Here is a 19,308-nt window from a genome sequence, read left to right as displayed (position 1 = left end):
TTGCAAACACAGCAAGACAGAGAGAAAAAAAACTGCACAATGGAGATTACGAGTATGTGTAGAAATGGAAGCATGGGGAGCTGGAGGGGACAGGAAAGGGCGGGAAATATTTATGTAATGTGTTGTGTATGGTACTAAATGCGATGCGATGGCTGCCACGATGGAATTTACTATCGACGGAATTTTTTTCCCAAATCGAGCCGATAAAAAGAGTTGATTCGCAGATCAAGTAGAAAATAAGAAAAATACAGTATAATGAAGTGATAAGAATGACGATGGCGTTTTAATGGTCGCCGCTGTAACTGCTGATGCTGCTTCTCCCAATACTTTACCTTTATGACATGTTCGTCGTGAATTTTATACTTAACTCGTATAAGGAGAATTTTTTCGGCATTATTTTTTGACTGATTTGGTCGTGACTGCGTCGTCGTCGACGTCGTCGCGGTTTCGTTTATGTTTTTATGTATTTTTATTTTAATTAATTTGCGGTTTATTAATTAATAATACACGAAACTGGAGTGTTTGTGTCGTGTTGTCTGTCTTTTTGGAAGTGGATGGAATGTATTTGACTGCAGTAAGAGGGGGCAGGGGGGGTACCTGTGTTAATTATTTGGAGAATAAAAAATAAAAAAAGAATGAAAATCCGCCAGTAGCACGACTCGTGTGCCCGCGTGTCCCGCTGCGATGTTTTATTGTAATTATATTTTCACGGACTAACTTGGTCCACACTTGACGCATATTTTCGAATGTTTTTCACCGACGACGACGACGACGACGACCGAATTTCTAAATACACCAATTAAAAATGGAAATCTACCGATTGAAAGCGTATACTAATTTCGACTTGTGTTATGTTTCTCTTTTGCAGGAAAAACCTCCTCCATTGCCTACCAGTCCGCCCCCAACTCCGGCCGATGAAACTGCTGAAAAAGAGGAAACGCCGACCATCTCGGAGGTACGTAAACGGTCCAAACTTGAACCTTGCCAAGATTAGAAACGCGAAATTACCTCAATCATTTACTCGGTTGAGTTTTTGAGTTCTCTCTCTCGCTCTCTCGAGAGCCACTTGACAGGCTCATCGCGATTCGTCTTCTTCGAAAATACGACGACGACGACTACGTAGTTGCCTGGAGCATTCCAGCGTGATTTTTCGGTGCTGGTATTAATTCTTTTGTAGTTGCGAGTAGATTTGTTGAACGAGTATGTTTAGCCAGCTGGAAATCGATTTTGAATACTTAGGCGGTTAACGTATGTATGTAGTATATGTACTCGTATTAATAGTCGTGTATCATTTCGCGTGTTACAAGACCAAGGCTAAACTCATCCCTGGGGCGGTGAAGCCGAGTTTAGTGGCCTTTTTTTTTCTTTCTCTCTCTATCTCTCCACCAGCAGCATCGAATGAAATATGAACAATTTAGCGTGAAAATAGAATTAGCTAAAGTAATCGAATTGGAATGAGTGTGCGGTTGTTGAATGAATTATGAAGTTGAGGTGATTGTCGATCTTTCGCTTCTCGTTTCGCTCTGGTTTTTTCCTCGAAGTGGAGTCTTTCTTAATTGGGATTAGGAGAATATTTATTCGAGTGTAGGACTTGGTGGTGTGAGGAGGGAACGTTGTATTAATTTTGTAGCGTTTTCAGGTATTCAATGTGTAAAATAAGGCCCAACTCGATTTTTGGCTGACCAAATTGGTTTCCACGTCGTCTGGAAAAACTTAAAAAATTCTGGAATACTCGAAAATCGCGTTAGAGGCTGCAGAATGGCCCATAATGGCGAAATTCGGACTTGGGGAAGGGTTTGGTGATTTGGGCAAATTTTTGATTTTTCTACTTTCCCCCCTTTCAAAAGGATCTTTTTGAAATGGCACTTTCAAATTTGAACAAAACTAAGATGTAGGTCGAAGAGCATCCCCTGAAATTGTCGTAACCAAAATTTTGGGTCCTAAAGAAGTTCATGTTCGAATTTTTGACAAATTTTTTCAAAAATTCCAAAAAGCTGTTTCAAGGGGGATTTTTGAACTTTTTCATAAAATATACTTTTTTTTGAGCAAATTGAACCAATATGAATAATTTTTTTTCGATATTGAGGTTCTATAACTTTGGTGGTCCTTATTGGGTACCTTCTCAGCCGTTTTAGACTGTTTTTCTGAATTTTTCACCAATTTGTAAACTTCCAAAAAAGGTGAAAAAAATCAAATTTTAGAAAAAGACATGTAATGAGCGGTTTTTTTGGCAAGATATCATCTGGTTTGTCTACACGATCACCCAACTCTTAAAAAGAATCTTAATTAGACCATTTTGGAGCCTCCAGCGTGTTTTCAAATTTCTCCAGAAATTTCAAATCGCGCTGGAAGAGTCGAAACTCAATTTTAACAGCTATAACTTTGGTCAGCGATTACCCAACTTGAAAAAAATCTCGATTTGAATTTTTTTGGAGCCTCCAGCTAGTTTTTAAAATTTTCCAGAAATTGCAAATCATTCTTGAAAGACCAAAAATTCACTTTTGAACGAGAACTTTTGAAATTTTTAGGTAACCAATTAATTCGGTCGAGCGAGTGCTCAATTTGAATTTTTTGGAGCCTCCAGCGAGTTTTAAAATTTCTCCAGGAACTTCAAATCATTCTGGAAAGACCAAAAATTCATTTTTGAACGGAAAGTTCTGGAATTTTTAGGATTACTCGCTGGATTTGGTCGAGAGAGTACATCATTTGAATTTTTTTGGAGCCTCCAGCGAGTTTTTGATTTTTTCCAGGAACTTTGAATCATCCTGGAAAGGCCGAAAATTCACTTTTGAACGGAAACTTCTGGAATTTTTAGATAACTTACTTGATTCGGTCGAGCGAGTGCTCAATTTAAATTTTTTGGAGCCTCCAGCGAGTTTTTAAATTTCTCCAGGAACTTCAAATCATTCTGAAAAGACCAAAAATTCATTTTCGAACGGGAACTTCTAGAATTTACAGGATAGATAACTCACTGGATTTGGTCGAGAGAGGACGTCATTTTGAATTTTTTTGGAGCCTCCAGCGAGGTTTTAATTTTCTCCAGAAATTGCAAATCATTCTGGAAAGACCAAAAATGTACTTTTGAACGAGAACTTTTGAAATTTTTAGATAATTCACTGGATTTGGTCGAGAGATTACATCATTTGAATTTTTTTGGAGCCTCCAGCGAGTTTTCAAATTTTTCTAGGAACTTCAAATCATTCTGGAAAAGATCGAAAATTCACTTTTGAACGTGAACGAGAACTTTTGGAATTTTTAGGTACTTGACCATTTTAATTCGGTCGAGGGGTGCTCAATTTGAATTTTTTTTGAGCCTCCAGCAAGTTTTAAAATTTTTCCAGGAACTTCAAATCATTCTGGAAAGGTCGAAAATTCACTTTTGAACAGAAACATTTGAAATTTTAGATAACTTACTTGATTTGGTCGAGCGAGTGCTCAATTTTGAATTTTTTGGAGCCTCCAGCGAGTTTTCAAATTTTTCCAGAAACTTAAAATCACTCTGGAAGAGCCAAAAATTTACTTTTAAACGAGAACTTTTGGAATTTTTAGGTACTTAACCATTTAATTCGGTCGAGGGGTGCTCAATTTAAATTGTTTTTGAGCCTCTAGCGAGTTTTCAAATTTCTCCAGGAACTTTAAATAACCCTGGAACAGCAAAAAATTCACTTTTGAACCGGAACTTTTGTAACTTTTATAGGTTTACCGACCAAAGTTATGCGTACCAAAGTCGATTTTTGACTTTTCCAGAAGGATTTGAAATTCCTGAAGAAATTTTTGAAAACTCGCTGGAGGCTCCAAAAAAGTTGAAAATCAAAGTTTTAGACTATGCTAAACGTTCATTTTTGGCTCTTTTAAAGCGATTTGAAATTTCTTGAGAAAATCAAAACATTTCTGGAGGCATCAGAATAGCCCAAAACTAGTAGATCTTGATGAGTTGATGAGTAAGAGCTGAAAAAAAGAATTCACATTGATTCAATTTTCTCAAAAAAAGTATATTTACGAAAAAATTGAAAAATTATGCTCCATCGTCTCTTCCAAACAATCTGAAGCCTCCAAAAAAATATTTTGATTCTGTGCCGAAATTTTTAAAATTTTACTGAAATAGTAAAAATTGAGTTACGCTGCTGAAAATTGAACTTCTGCCTGCCATTGAGGTGCTCATTAAAGCTGTATCCAAACATCCACTGCTTCAACTCGTTTTTGGCCTGGAGAGAGGTCAATATCAATTCAGGAACAAACCGTCGAAAAAAATCGATTAGAAAATGTGTTTTTCCCGGCCAAATGAAGAAAAAGTGGTGAAAATCGAATGAAACAAAAAAAATAATACCCCCTGAAAAGCGCAAAGTCAAATGAAATGGAAGCTGCGTTAGCTACGTTCTATTAATTCGGGTTTCGGGTACACACGGTGGAGTATTATCATCGAGCTAGTCGAGTCGTCCCGCAACCACCCAGCAGAAAGGAGAAAATACGAGTATCATCGGAATGGTGGAATGAATTTCATAAAGTTTACGCTTTTATAATGATTTAGGTAAAAAGACACCGGGTGAAAGCGGAATGGGTCTTATGAAAAGGCAGAGCAGAGCAGAGGTACCTGTAAATTAGGCTATACACGTAGCACGTACCCTCGACTCGAATAATGCATATAACCGCCCCCCCCTACCACACCTCTGCCTCTCGGCACTCTGCAGCAGCCAGCCGGGAACTGGGAAGCTTTTTGATGTCGAAAGGGTTGGTAAATTGAGTATATCGTACTTCAGTGGGACATACGCGTAACTCGTACGACTCGAGCGACGGTACCGGTACTTTAACTAATGCCGTAACTTTTTTACCGCCCCGGTGTGAATATTAAATCTGTTTTTAATTTACTAAAGCTGCTGCGGATTAAGTTTTTATCGCGGATTAACGTAAAGTGGCGAAGGGAGGACGATGCTGTGTAAGCTAGGCAATTTCTTGTCGTCGGATTTGCGAGCCAGGGATCAGGGAAAAAGGGAGTGGCGAATTCGAATTCGGTGGAGATTTTTTTTGTGCCGAGTGAACGCAAAGAGGAAGGGAAAGAAGGATGATGTAATTTTATGGGATAGTGCGTCGGAAGTGGAAATGTAATTGGATAAATTTCCATCTAAAGATTTTTTGGTGATTGAATGATTGTGTTCTATCAAAGTCAAGCATGTGTTAATTGGACGAAAATCTGATTACAGGGAGACGTCGATGCCAGCGGCGGTGGCGAAGGTCTCGCCGAACCCATCGAAGAAGCCGAATTAGAAGAATCGGCCCCAGCGCCAGCGCCGGCCGCGGTTCCTGCTCCGGCTGCACCAGCCACCGAAGAAACCGTAACCACGACTCCAGTGGCTCCTGTGGCCGCAGCACCTCTAACGAATGGCGTCGCAGCTCAAAATGGCGACTATAAAGAACTAAACGGCAAACACGCCGCCGAAGAAGAAGACGAAAACTCTCCTGTACACGAAAGAAAAGTACGTCGAGTAATTTTCATCCAGCTTCAGTACCCATCGACCTGAAAAATTAATACGTTTGTTTTGTGTTTTTTTATAGCCATCCGTCGATAGTGTTACGGCTAAAATTGGATCATTGAAGTTACAAATTAATTCGGAAAGTAGCGAACAACCCGCCCAAAATGGCGTTTCTGACGAAGTAAGTTGAAAGCAAAAAAAAAAAATTGACTAGATTGTCGTCTTTGGGAAAACTCGAGTTCTGAGCGAGTATATGTATTTTTAGTATTAATTAATACACGACGTGATAGGTGCATATTTCGTACTTTCGTCTTCGTCGTCGTCGTCATCGATGTCTACCTGTGCATAAAAGTGTATCTATAATGTGTGGCAATTATTTATTATACTCGTATACCTACGATTAGCGGGTACAAATCGCTGGGTACGACGACTCGAGCTAATTAAGTAATTAGAATGAGCATGAACGAAGGAGCTGCGAGTGTGAAGTGCAGTGCAGCGCAACGCAGAAGACGTTGATAACGGCGGCAAGGCGGCATGGCAGCAATGACGATGACGATGACGACGATGGTATTTAACGGTAAATTACGTAGCCGAGGTAAACGGCGTACCGGTCTTTAGGTCTGGTGCGCTCGATTAATTCGACCGATCGGTATCGAAATTTTTCTTCTTCTCGTTACATTTTACATTTACCTACACCTTGCAATTACATTGTGTTTTAAATTTCACGCAACTTGGTGGAATTTTTAATCAGAAGCCGACGTCGTCGTCTGCGGTGTCGTAATTTTGTGGAATTTTTTTCGCTCTCGAGAGACAGACTATCTGCATGTGTTTACTTACGTAATTACATTGTTGTTGTCTGGCGGTCTGTCTACGCGACACGAGTTGATAAGCCGGCGAGGAATTTTCTCTGCGATGCGAATATTTCTCATCTGAGACTGAGGGGGATTTTGTGGGTTTGAATGAGCGGGAAAGTTGGAGGAGGGGAGGTGAAGGGGAAATGTGGTCCGATTTCTTCACGAAATTCAAAACTGAAAAAATTGTAGGGAGAAGTGAACTAGGTATTTATAAAGTTTATTTAGGGTTTTTAAATGCTCGTTGCTCATTCGATCATTCGAAGTTCTCTCATTTGAACTTTGAAGAAATCTGTTTTTGGCCAGAGTGATATTGAAAATCCAAAAAATTGTCGAAGAATTTTGCTTTTGATTCAAAAGTGCCATAGTTTTCATTGAAAATTCATTTTTTCTTCTGTTTATGAAAGTATTATGTATCAGGTCTCTGAATTCTGGAACAAAACCCCGGAAAAAGTTGAGAAATTTGCCTTATTTTCTGGAAAAGTCGAAACGTTCTGAAATTTTCAATCCAAAGTCAGGGAATTTCGTTGATTTTTAATCTGGCGTGTAAAGCCTTCGGAAACAGGCCTGAGTGGGAGGAATTGAAAGGCCCTCAAAAATTTTCGAAAATCAGCATTATTTTCCCTCTCATTTTCAAACATTTTGTGACGCGTTGGTCTTTTTAGGGACCGTATTTGAAAAGAAATCTGCAATATTTCGGACTCCTCTCTCCGTTTTTTCCCTTCACTTCCTACCTCTCACACTTTCCTTCCCCCCCCCCCCCCATCAAATCCCCCAATTAGATCTCTCGACCGTTCGAAAATTGATCAATCGCACCCTGTACGAGTAAATCGATTTATTTACTGTCAAGTTTTCAATTTTACACGATCATCGATAATATTTGAAATAATCAATTTTAGCTTCGACGAAAATGAACTCCCCTATTATCAAAAATCGATCATGATCGAAATTCGAAAATCATAAATCGATTTATTTGCGATTTTCGATCCCGTATGAATGATCATCGATGATGTTTAAAATGAAGAATCAATTATAGTCATAGACTTCCTAATCAATAATCGAATAATCGAACTCCGAAAATCGATTTCATATGATCGATTACGTTCAAAATCAGAAATTAATTTTAGACTCAAAAATAAACTCCCGGATGAAAAATTGATCAGGCTCGAAATTCGATTGATCGAATTAATCCTATATAAATCGTTTTTTTTTCAATTTTCGACTTAGTATGATCGATTGTGTTCGAAATAAAAAATTAATCCAAGCCTCAGAAATGAACTTTCCTATCTAGAATTGATGATCAAAATTCGATCAATCGAATCCCAAAAATCGATTTATTTGAGATTTTCGATTCCATTGATATGAACGATCATATCCGAAATGAAAACCGATTTTAGCTTTTAAATTAACCATTTCGATCAAAAATTGATCATGATCAAAAATCGATTATTTTTTTTAGATTCGTGATTTCATTTTAATCTGTGATGTTCGAAATGAAAAATCAATTCAAGCCTCAAAATGAACTTTCCGATCAAAAATTGATCATGATCGAAAATCGATTGATCGAATCCTGTAAATCGATTTATATGTAATTTTCGATTTAGTATGATCGATCATGTTCAAAATGGAAAACCAATCTAAGCCTTTAAAAATCAACTTGTCTACGTAGAATTGATGATGATCAAAATTCGATCTATCGAATCCAAAAAATCGATTTATTTGAGATATTTGATTCCATATGATCGATCATATCCGAAATGAAAACCAATTTTAGCTTTTAAATTAACCATTTCGATCAAAAATTGATCATGATCAAAAATCGATTATTACTTTTTTAGATTCGTGATTTCATTTTAGTCAGTAATGCTCGAAATGAAAAATCAATCCAAGCCTCAAAAATGAACTTTTCGATCAAAGATTGATCATGATCAAAAATCGATTAATCGAATCCTGTAAATCGATTTATTTGCGATTTTCGATTGTGCTCGAGATGGAAAACCCATCTAAGCCTTTCAAAATCAACTTGTCTATGTAGAATCGATGATGATCAAAATTCGATCTATCGAATCCCAAAAATCGATTTATTTGAGATTTTTTTATTCCATCTAATCGATCATATCCGAAATGAAAACCAATTTTAGCTTTTAAATTGACCATTTCGATCAAAAATCGATTAATCGAATTCCAAAAATCGATTTTTTTTTTTTTTTTTTTTTTTTTTTTTTTGATTCGTGATTTCATTTTAATCGGTAATGCTCGAACAAAAATTGATCATGATCGAGAATCGATTGATCGACTCCTGTCAATCGATTTATATGCAATTTTCGATTTAGTATGATCAAACCAATCTAAGCCTTTAAAAATCAACTTGTCTATGTAAAATATTGATGATGATCAAAATTCAATCTATCGAATCCCAAAAATCGATTTATTTGAGATTTTTGATTCCACATGATCGATCATATCCAAAATGAAAAACCAAATTTAGCTTTTGAAAATTAAAATACCTAAACATTTCGATTAAAAATATTGATCATAATCAAAATATTTGATTAATCGAATCCCAAAAATCGATTTTTTTCAGATTTTTGATTTTATTCGCTAATCTCTAATACTCAAAATGAAAAATCAATGTAAACTTCAAAAATGAACTTTCCGATCAAAAAATTGATCACGCTCGGAAATCGATTGATCGAATCTTTTGTAAATCGATTTATTTTGAATTTGGTATGATCGATTGTGTTCGAAATGAAAAATCAATCTAAGCTTCGAAAATAAACTTTCCGATCTAAAATTGATCATGATCGAAATTCGATCAATCGAATCCCAAAAATCGATTAATTTGCGATTTTCGATTATGTATCGAAATAAAAAGTCAGTCGACAGTCGTAGAGTTGTAGACAATGATCTAAAATCATCATTCGTTTTATATTATTTTGTTTGGCAAAAACCGACCAAAATTACATTTTTATTCTCAAAGTGATTTTTTAAAACAAGAATATTGTATTTTCGATTTTTATCATGAGCTGTGATCGATTTTTTCAAAGATGATTCGTTGATCTTATTTGACTGCAGTATTTACTTTAAATTTTCGGACAAAAAATTATCGCAATTGAGCACTTCTAAAATTTGAACTCTGGATGAACATGATAATTCAATCCTCAAAACCAAAATTTTGGTCTTTGGAAAAAAAATCTAAAAAGTTTGCAGATAAAGGATTTTTGCTGTTTTTTTTTTTTTTTTTTCAATGAGAAACTGAATTTATCGATTTTGATTCGTTATTTCGAAGAATGGCTCATAAAAGTTGGCAATTTTGTTCAATATTTGCTCCATCCCTCTCATGCCTTCCGGCTTCCAAGATCAAAAACCCCAAAAAGCGATAATCTCGAGCAATCGATCATTCGTACGTTGTTCACGAAAGGTCACTTTCAATTTGTTAGTTATAATGTAGAAGAAGATGTTTTATTGAGAACCACTGAACCGGTTTGAAATATAAATGTGCGACTCATTAGAACCACTTTTGTGTGCGCTGCGATGCACGCCGATGTAAAAATATGCCCTTTGTTTCGTGGGATTTCTCGATAAAACTAACGATTTGTGACTTTTATCCGGATATTTTGTAAAGTCTCTCGGCTTCTAATTCTCTAATAAATTGATTTTGAGTTCTTCCAATCGTGATAAGATATTCCAAAAAAGTCGTACTCTGTATCTCGTGTCGATGATTAGTGTGGAATAGAAAAATGTGGATCGAATATTGAACCATCTGTTGAGCTGTAAGAAGCTACACACACAACAAGTACACCGAGAGAGCTTATACTATTAGGTACAAATATAAATGTATTTGCAAGGTTTATTGTAGAACGAGGACGACGAACAGTAAAATTCTTCCATAAACGATTGTACTTTTTATTATTTTTATTTTTAATAAGAGTCTCGTTAACGCTCAATTAGTCGTTTACCGAGAATATTACCTATTGAGTAGATTAATCGTTGGATATCGCCTTTTTAAAATACTAGTTACGATTAATATATGTAGCTATAAGGGTACCTCTCTAGTACCTGGTAAAGGTATTCGTACATAGGTAATTCAACGGTCAACGTTTGGTTACGATACAGCAGCATTTTAAATTGATCAACGAATTCGAAGGTTTCATTCTCATTGCATCTCTCGGTGGGTTGATGGATTGGATGTTGCAGAACGAGAGTTTTTAAATTGAAAAAGTTTCACAGAGAATGCATATTTACCATTATATTATGTAGCTTGGTACATGTTCTGTAATCGCTAATGAAGCTTTTTTTGTTTTGTTTCGTTTGTTTATTTTTTTCTACGTCTTTAAAATGTACAATATTGAATGATGATTGTGTGAGTGTTGAACCAGAGTATAAATAACTTCTTTGTATTTTTGCTTATCGCAATACGATAATGTAGTATTTTTTTTCCTCCATTTTATTTTATATTGTTGTATAAATGTTTGTAATGTAGTTGTGTAGTGTACTGTACGTGTGTAAAATGTACAAACACCACGAAGCATTTGTAATTATTGTGTGGATGCGATTGTATGTATTTTTTAACGATAAATGAACGCTTTTTTTTTTTTTGCTCTGGCAGCAACCAAAGCGAGGGAATTCGATTTGCAAGAATTGAAAAATGGCAAGATGGGTTAGTTTTTAGTTGGAAAATGGCCGTATTCCGAGCATCATTAGCATTAGGTCTATTCTCATTCGTAGGAATTGGTTTTTTCCATCTGTATTGGTTGTTTCTCGGTATTGGTCGAGATATTCTGTAGGTCTAGGTAATCTCGTACATTTCTAATGGTTGAATTTCGATTTACGTACAATGTTATCTCGACTGATTTCTTCCTAACAGTTGAGATGGTCTTTGAACACATGCTCTGTTTGAAGTAATTTTTCGTCGTTTTTTTTCTCTCTCGTATTTTATCGATAACGAAGGAAACTCGACGAGAATTCCACTTTTGTATCAGTATTTTCCGGTTAGAAATTTATTCAATGTAGTATTAACACCTGTATTGCGAAATAATTCATTACACATATCGACGGATTGATTTAATAATACGGTACAGTTGCTTGCTTTGCTGCCAGTCTGAGAGAGTATGATTCATTCGGAATCAATTCTCGGAATTCTTCGTGTCGACGAATTAATTTTATATCGTAAACGTTCGAGTGCATAGGTGCATATTATTATATACTTGATACCTAATTTACGCACAGGTATCGAGTTATAATACGTTTTTTATCCGCCATAAGTACCTTTATACGAACCGTGAAGAATCGCTGATGATAATTTAGTAGATCTGGGTTCACGAGCGAGGTTTTTAAGCTGATTAATACTCAATTTTCCTCTCGTAGAATCTACCTACGTAGATAAAGATATATCTGTGATATGGAAAGTGATTCGTTCGTATTCGAAATGCAGCAACGGAATGCAACCGGTTGTAGGAAAAATTATCGGGAAATAGGTTTATCGAGCCTTTAATTGAATGGATTTTTTTTTTGTTGCAAAATGTACATTTGAAAAATATGTTTTAAAATGACGAATCACTTACACTAATGTTTTATTTTCGAGAGATTAAATTAAATTTAATGTATGTAGATTGTGTGATTAGATTTTCATACAGGGATCGATGACTCATCGAAGCTTTATCTACGACTTCAAAATTGAAAAATTACGTTTAGAAAAATGGGTTTATTTTTTAAGAAAAATATCTTATCGATTTATGTACTTTTTACTAATTCGATGAAATTCTGAAATCTGTAGTAAGAATCCTTATCGATATTTTAAAGGTTATACGTGGATGATAAAAGTATAGTCATCGAGTTCAACTTACGTGTTTCCCACTGAGTAGAAATACGAGTACATTGGCTTGAAATTCGTGTTAACTTTGGAATTATGTATATACTATTCTACGATGATAAATATTTTAAAATTAAAAAGAATGTGTTAAAGTGACAAATTTATGTACTTACTTTTACGATTAGTCTTATGGGAAATAACGGTATTGAACTTCTTACTTATCGATGACTTTTGGAATATTTTAGTGATTGATTGGATGATTTCAGAGTGTCTTATTTTTTTAATGATTCATAAAATGTTTCAAATAATATTGTACATTGTGCATCGATCTTTGGAACGGTAAAAATTACTTTCCTACTGCATAAATCTTAATCATTTGTACTTAATTTTTAATTCAATTGAATTTTTAAAAAAAATTATTCAATGATACCGTTCGAAGATTTTTGATCATAATTCATATTCAATTTTGTTTAAATTTAATATTCATTTATTTATTCAATTTTTGATAAATTTTGCTCAAATTTCAAGATATTTTTTCGACTTGATTATTTTATGCAATTTTTTTTTGCTAAATTTTGTTCAATTTTTATTGAAATTTCACCTCAATTTAATCAAAATGATTTTTCTTCACTCTTCAGGTGGTTTTTTTGAAATAAAAATGTTTATTTTGTGTAAATTTGATTAAAAAAAAAAAAAAAAAAAAAAAGAATTTAAGAATGGTTTGGTTTAGTTTTATTTATTTATTTTTTTTTGCTGAAATCTCAAATCTCGAGGTATTCTACTAACTTTTGTAGTCGTTCAAATTGTTTTTGTAAAACAAATTTTAACAATAAGTTTAGTCATTTTTGTCTCATTTTGCTTAATTTTACTGTAATTTTATCAAATATTGATCATTTTCAGTGCACATGAGATTCCTATTTTATAGCCTTGTTCATGTTTATAATAGTTTACTTAAATGTTGCTCAGTTTGGTCCTATTTTGAATCAATTTTTTGTTATTTTTAAAAAATATTTTGAGATATTTTTGCTGGATTTTGCTAGGATTTTGAGATGTCGAGTGAATTTTATTTTTGGTAATTTTTAGACTATTTTCGTGGCGTTTCAATCATTTCAAAGCAATGTTTGTAATATTTCGTTCCATTTTTGCTAAATCTTATCAATTTTTTCGTCGATTTCTACAATATTTTAATATTTCAGTCATTTTGGATTAATTTTTTTAATGTTATATATTTTTTTGTTTATTCGTTCGTGGAAAGTGTAAGTCTTGCTCAACCTTACTATATCCTTATTTTTGTTTTTTTGCAAAAATTTGCACAAAGTTATTTGTTTTTTTTTGTCAAATTGGAAGTTGGTAAAAAAAAAGTCCAGTTTCATTGCCAAACTTGTAAAAAGGTCCTATTTTTTTGCTCAAATATCAAAAAAGCCTTGCTTTATTCAATTTTTTTCAATCAACGAACTAAAGTTTTGCATTTCTGACGTTTTCTTCTTCTTTTTTTTTTCAAATAGAAATTTTAGATTTTTCCATTTCGGATAAATTTCATCCCTCCTCCATGTCCCCTCCCTCCTTCAAAAAATGAAACTTTTTCAATAAAACTTTCAATTTCCATTAAGTACCTACCTATTTTTTTTCGAAATTTGTAATTTTTTAAAATTTTAATTTTTTTTTACTTTGTTCCTTTTGGAAGTCTGAAAAAATTTTGACTCGATCACTCGCTCCTTCCTTTGCTCTCTCATTCCCCAAAACTTTTTTCTTTACGTTTAAAATGTACTTTTTGTCAAATTGGAAATTGGTAAAAAAAAAGTCCAGTTTCATTTCCAAACTCGAAAAAAAGATCCCATGTTTTTGCTCAAATATCAAAAAAAAACCTTGCTTTATTCAATTTTTTTCAATCAACGAACTTGAGTTTTGCATTTCTGACGTTTTTTTCGTGTTTTTTTTTTTTTTTTTTTTTTCAAATAGAAATTTTAGATTTTTACATTTTGGATAAATTTTATCCCTCCCCCATGTCCCCTCCCTCCTTCAAAAAATGAAACTTTTTCAATCAAACTTTCAAATTTCCATTACCTATTTTTTTTTCGAAATTCGTAATTTTTTTTTTAGTTTCCTTTGGAAGTCTGAAAAAATGTTGACTCGATCACTCGCTCCTTCCTCTGCTCTCTCCTTCCCCAAAACTTTTTTCTTTGCGTTTATTTTTGAACAAATTTTTTGCTAAAATGGCGAAAAAGTCAAAAAAATTGTCAAAATGTTCTGCTTTTTTGTCCAAATTGCCAAAGAAATCACGTTTTTTCCTTCGCCATAATCCGAAAAAGTGTAATTATCTTCCTCCCTCCTCCTCTCCCCCCCCCACTAACCCCAAGAAAACCGCTGAAATATTTCATTTTTTTGCCAAAATCGCAGAATACTTTTACTTTTTCCATTTTTTAAAATTGTTGTAGCATTTTATTTTAGAATTTTAGTGTTTAGAAAATGTTTTAACCCATTTTCTTGTATTACTTACGTGAAATTAGATTTATTTTCTGCTATCAATTTTGAAAAAAAAAAAAAAATGGAAAAAAATAGATGCCTCGTGAATTTGTATGAAAGAAGTAGCGATAATTAGTCATAATATTCCGGCGGATTATTTCAAGTTTTATTGTAATGTCGTGTAAAACATGATTATCTTCTTGGAATTGGAAGATGATTCATTAGTCAATCGTAAATTGTTGTTAATTAGAAGTATATAGAAGGGTAATTGAACGAACGAACGTAGCGAACATTCCATAACTTGCGAGAAAGTTTGCTATTATTTTAATCTTAATTGGTCAAATGAGGCTCGTACTAAGGGAGAAAATCGTATAATTTTTTTTCTCGGGAATGATTACGAAAGGATTTTATTTGATTGCTACTTGTATAATTTTTCCAACTATGGTACTCCTACAAATTGATATCGTTACTCATGCTTCACCCATTTAGGTTTTTTTTTTTTTTTTTAATAGAGTTTGTAATTCGTTAATTATTATTTTTTACGAGTTTATGACATTTTGGTACCTAGAATTGCGAATTTTTTCAGAGTTAAAAATTCATATCGTATATACAAGGTATATTTACATCGTTTTACAACGATTACGAAGTGTATTTTTGTAAATCGAGTTCTGCGTTTCATTTACTAAAATGCTGCTGCAACGTGACCGTGTAATTATCCATTATTGTACTCGTAGTACGATTTACGGTATTTTACTTTACTTGAAAATTCATTTCATTCAATAATACATACGTAGAAAATAGAAATACAGGTACGGTTTAATTACACGTGTACGGATTATTAATATTAATTTTTCGGTGTTTTTTTTTGTTTGCTTCGCAGACGGCGACGCCAGAATTGAACGGAGTTAAAGAAAACGACGTATCGTCTACGGAGAATACGGCGGTTGCGACGGTCGAGAATTAATTTTAAGTCATTTTTAAAATAGCAGAATCATTCAACATCATCTTTACGCTGTTCATTTTTTTAAAAAAATTTTTATCAAGGAAAAAAAATGAAGATGCTGATTATCGCTTTGCTCTGAATCGCGTGTGTGGTCTCCCATTCAATTTTTTTTTATTTTTTAAGACATAAATAATTTTTTTTTATGTATTTATATTCGCATTTTTTTTTTTTTTTTTAATATACATATTATACTATACAGAATGAAAAAAAGAAGAAGAGTGTTTTTTCGGTGTAATTAAAAAAAAAAATATGTTACGTGTACGATATTTTAGAATAATATACCCATATTGAACTACAGCTGATAATGAACGATCGCGAACTGTAAGAAAAAGTATATAAAGAACGAAAAAAAACGAAAAAAAAAAAAAAAAACAAGGTGTCGATTTACGAGCTCAACTTTTATATTATTATAATAATGTTTATGATCATTCCAATTTTTTCTTATTTAATTCTCTTAATATTCCATCTTATTGTGAAATGCGGACCAAATTCACACCACCACTTTTTGCTCACGTATTGTTGTGTTTGTATTTTTTTGATCGTCTTTTCTCTCTCTCTGCGTATACCTCAATGTGTGTGTCTGTTTTTTTTCTTTTTTTTTAGCAGCAAATATGTTTTCATTTTATAAATAACGTGATTTTTATACTTTTATAATTTTTCTACCCTTCTTCGCGGCGCGTTGTACTGGTTGAGAGATTGCATCACATTTTTGCCAAGCCAGCATAGAAAAAAAATACCCTGGAATGAATTTTTTTTAATACCGAATCGAAGATTTGCTGTCTGATCCGTTGTTTTTTTTTGTGTGTGTGTATTGTTATAATTTGTGTCATAAACGAAAGAAAATATCGTGTCTGTCCTTTGCTGTGTGTGTGTATTTTTTTTGTTCAATAAGAGGGAAAAACAGTCACCAATTTACACTTTGATTTATATATATCGATGCTCCATACGGTGCTTTCTTTTTAATCGCTTTTTATATGTATTTAGGCCTATTTAATTTATTGGAAACAAAAACAAGGTTTTGCGTAAAATGGAATTTTATTTATGTTTAGTGATTTCTTTTTTTTTCTATTATTTTTCCTTCCTTGTGTAGAGTTTAATAAAAAATTTGTAATTTTTTAATATTTATTTGGAATCGAATATCTTTCATGTAATTTTTAAGCTATGTTTATTTAAAGAAAAAATTGTCTAGTCAGATGAGAAAATTTTTACTGGTTACGACGCATGCGCCGGTTGTTTTTTTTGTAATATGGAAACTCGAACTTCACGTTGGTAAATTTTTCGTCTGATCAATTGTTATATTATTGGATTTTTTTTTCGAATTCGAATTTCGCCATCTTTATGTAAAGAGAGCCGATCACAACAAAGAGAATAATACACAGGTGTTTAGTATACGATTTTTATCGTTGTTAATGTTATTTTAAAAAATTATTTTACGCTTGCTGTTACGATGATTTTAATTTAGCATTTAATGGTGTTTATTATTTATGTATGTTTTACCTTATTTACTTACTTTTTCTATAGAGTTTATTTATTACGAGTTTTTTTTTTCTTATATACTTTGGAAACTGTAGACGATAGTTAGAGAGGTACTACACAAGTTAAATGGTGACTGTTTTCCAACTACAATACGAGTAGATAAAGATACAAAACATGAATCATGTGGGAATTTTATTTTACGGACTACTTAAAATGATTGATTGTTTTTTTTTTTTTTTAATTCGAACAAATGATGATTTTTTTTGGTATCGTTTTAGAGTAATACAAAAATATCACTCCATTTTATACATATTATATTGTAAGAGTAAATGTTTATATATTTTTTTTTCTCTTTTGTACATTTTTAATTTTTTTTCTCTCTTTTTTTGTTGCGTAAGAAAAAGCATGTCCGTTTTGCGCTGGTTGCTTAATCTGTGTGTATCGAATACCTATTTTTTAAGATGATTGAAAACTGCTTACTGGAAATTAATGTCAATTTGTTTATTTACGTCTTACTACTTACTGTTTATTCATTCTTCCAATTTTTTTTTACATGCCGTTTTTTTATTTATTTTTTTCTAAAAGACACGTGAATTTTAATACGAAAATTATGATACAACTATACTGAAATTTATAAAATTCCATTTATAATTTTTTATTTTTGATTTATTATTTAAATGTTCATAGCGTTAGTATTTTTATTTGTATATTAGTTTGCAAATATAAATTTAAAATTTATCGAGTGTTTGTTTATTTTATTTTTTTTGAGTTGACTGTGTTCTTAGATCATTTATTTTAATCAATTTTGAATTTTTTTTAGCTGGGAAAATGTTGATTTTTGAATGATTTCGAACTTTTTTTCGCCAAACGCGATGAAAAGTGAGAAAGAAATGCTGTTTTTGGTCATAATTGCAAAAAAATCTTGTTTTTGTTCAAAAATGGTACATTATTGTTACAATTGCTAGATACGTATGTACATATTTTTGATTTATTAACCAGAAAAGGTCATTTTGTTGCTGAAGCTACAAGAAAAAAAGTCGATGTTTTTGGTCAAAATAACAAGAATTTAGTTTTTTTTATAGACCAAGTCCTTGGTTTTTAAACTGCTTGAAGTTTTTTTTTTTTTTTTTTTTTTTTTTTTTTAATGAAATATCTAGAATAAGTAAGTAATTTGTGTGTTAAAATTGCAGATCATTTCTAATTTCCTATTGTTGAAGAATTTTTGAAAATGAAATTATTTTTGTTGTTTTATCAAAATTTCTATTTCATTTTTCATTTTCAAAATTGCCAGAAATTGGTTTATTTTTGCAATTTTTGTTGAAATACAACAATTTATGGCAATAATGTTATGATTTATGAAAATGAAAAAAAAAGATGAGAAATTTTAGCAAAACATCAACAATGTTTGACATTTTTTTGATTTTTAACAAAAAAGCAAGAATTTTTTTGTTTTCACAAAAATTTCAAAAAAAACTAATCTTTGATTTTTTTCACACTGAAACTTTTTTTTTTTTTAAATGAAATATGTAGAATAATATTGTGTGTTGAAATTGCAGATCATTTCTAATTTTCTATTGTTGAAAAATTCTGTTTGTTGCAAAAAAAAACAAAAATTGTTAAAAATGAAATTATTTTTGTTGTTTTATCAAAATTTCTATTTCATTTTTCATTTTCAAAATTGCTAGAAATTGGTTTATTTTTGCAATTTTTGTTGAAATAAGTTACAACAATTTATAGCAATAATGTTATGATTTATGAAAATGAAAAAAAATATGAGAAATTTTGGCAAAACATCAACAATGTTTGACATTTTTAACAAAAAATTTGTTTTCACAAAAATTTCAAAAAAAAACTAATCTTTGATATTTTTTACACTTGAACATTTTTTTTTTTTCAATGAAATATCTAGAATAATTCTATGTTAAAATTGCAGATCATTTCTAATTTTCCATTGTTAAAAAATTCTGTTTGTTGCAGAAAAAAACAAAAAATTTTGAAAATGAAATTATTTTTGTTGTTTTATCAAAATTTCTATTTTATTCATTTTCAAAATTGCCAGAAATTGGTTTATTTTTGCAATTCTTGTTGAAATACAACAATTTATGGCAATAATGTTATGATTTAAGAAAATGAAAAAAAAGGAGAGAAATTTTGGCAAAACACCAACAATGTTTGACATTTTTAACAAAAAAGCATGACTTTTTTTGTTTTCACAAAAATTTCAAAAAAAACTAG

The 19,308-nt window shown here is 32.1% G+C and overlaps 1 protein-coding gene across 2 annotated transcripts in view; it reads left to right on the top strand.

The window, feature by feature from the left end:
* The window catches only part of Akap200 (A kinase anchor protein 200), a 130,561-nt gene extending 112,750 nt beyond the window's left edge, over nucleotides 1–17,811 (top strand). For both annotated transcript variants that reach the window (XM_065353454.1, XM_065353453.1), the window contains 4 exons: nucleotides 869–955; nucleotides 5,199–5,471; nucleotides 5,551–5,649; nucleotides 15,475–17,811. In XM_065353454.1, coding sequence (XP_065209526.1) covers nucleotides 869–955; nucleotides 5,199–5,471; nucleotides 5,551–5,649; nucleotides 15,475–15,558 — 543 coding nt within the window. In that variant the 3' untranslated portion in view covers nucleotides 15,559–17,811. The remainder of the gene's footprint in view (nucleotides 1–868; nucleotides 956–5,198; nucleotides 5,472–5,550; nucleotides 5,650–15,474) is intronic.
* The last annotated feature ends 1,497 nt before the right edge of the window (nucleotides 17,812–19,308 follow it).

This window comes from Planococcus citri, chromosome 2 (genome assembly GCF_950023065.1).
Source record: "Planococcus citri chromosome 2, ihPlaCitr1.1, whole genome shotgun sequence".
Lineage (NCBI taxonomy): Eukaryota > Metazoa > Arthropoda > Insecta > Hemiptera > Pseudococcidae > Planococcus > Planococcus citri.
This window is presented reverse-complemented; position numbering and strand designations above follow the sequence as displayed.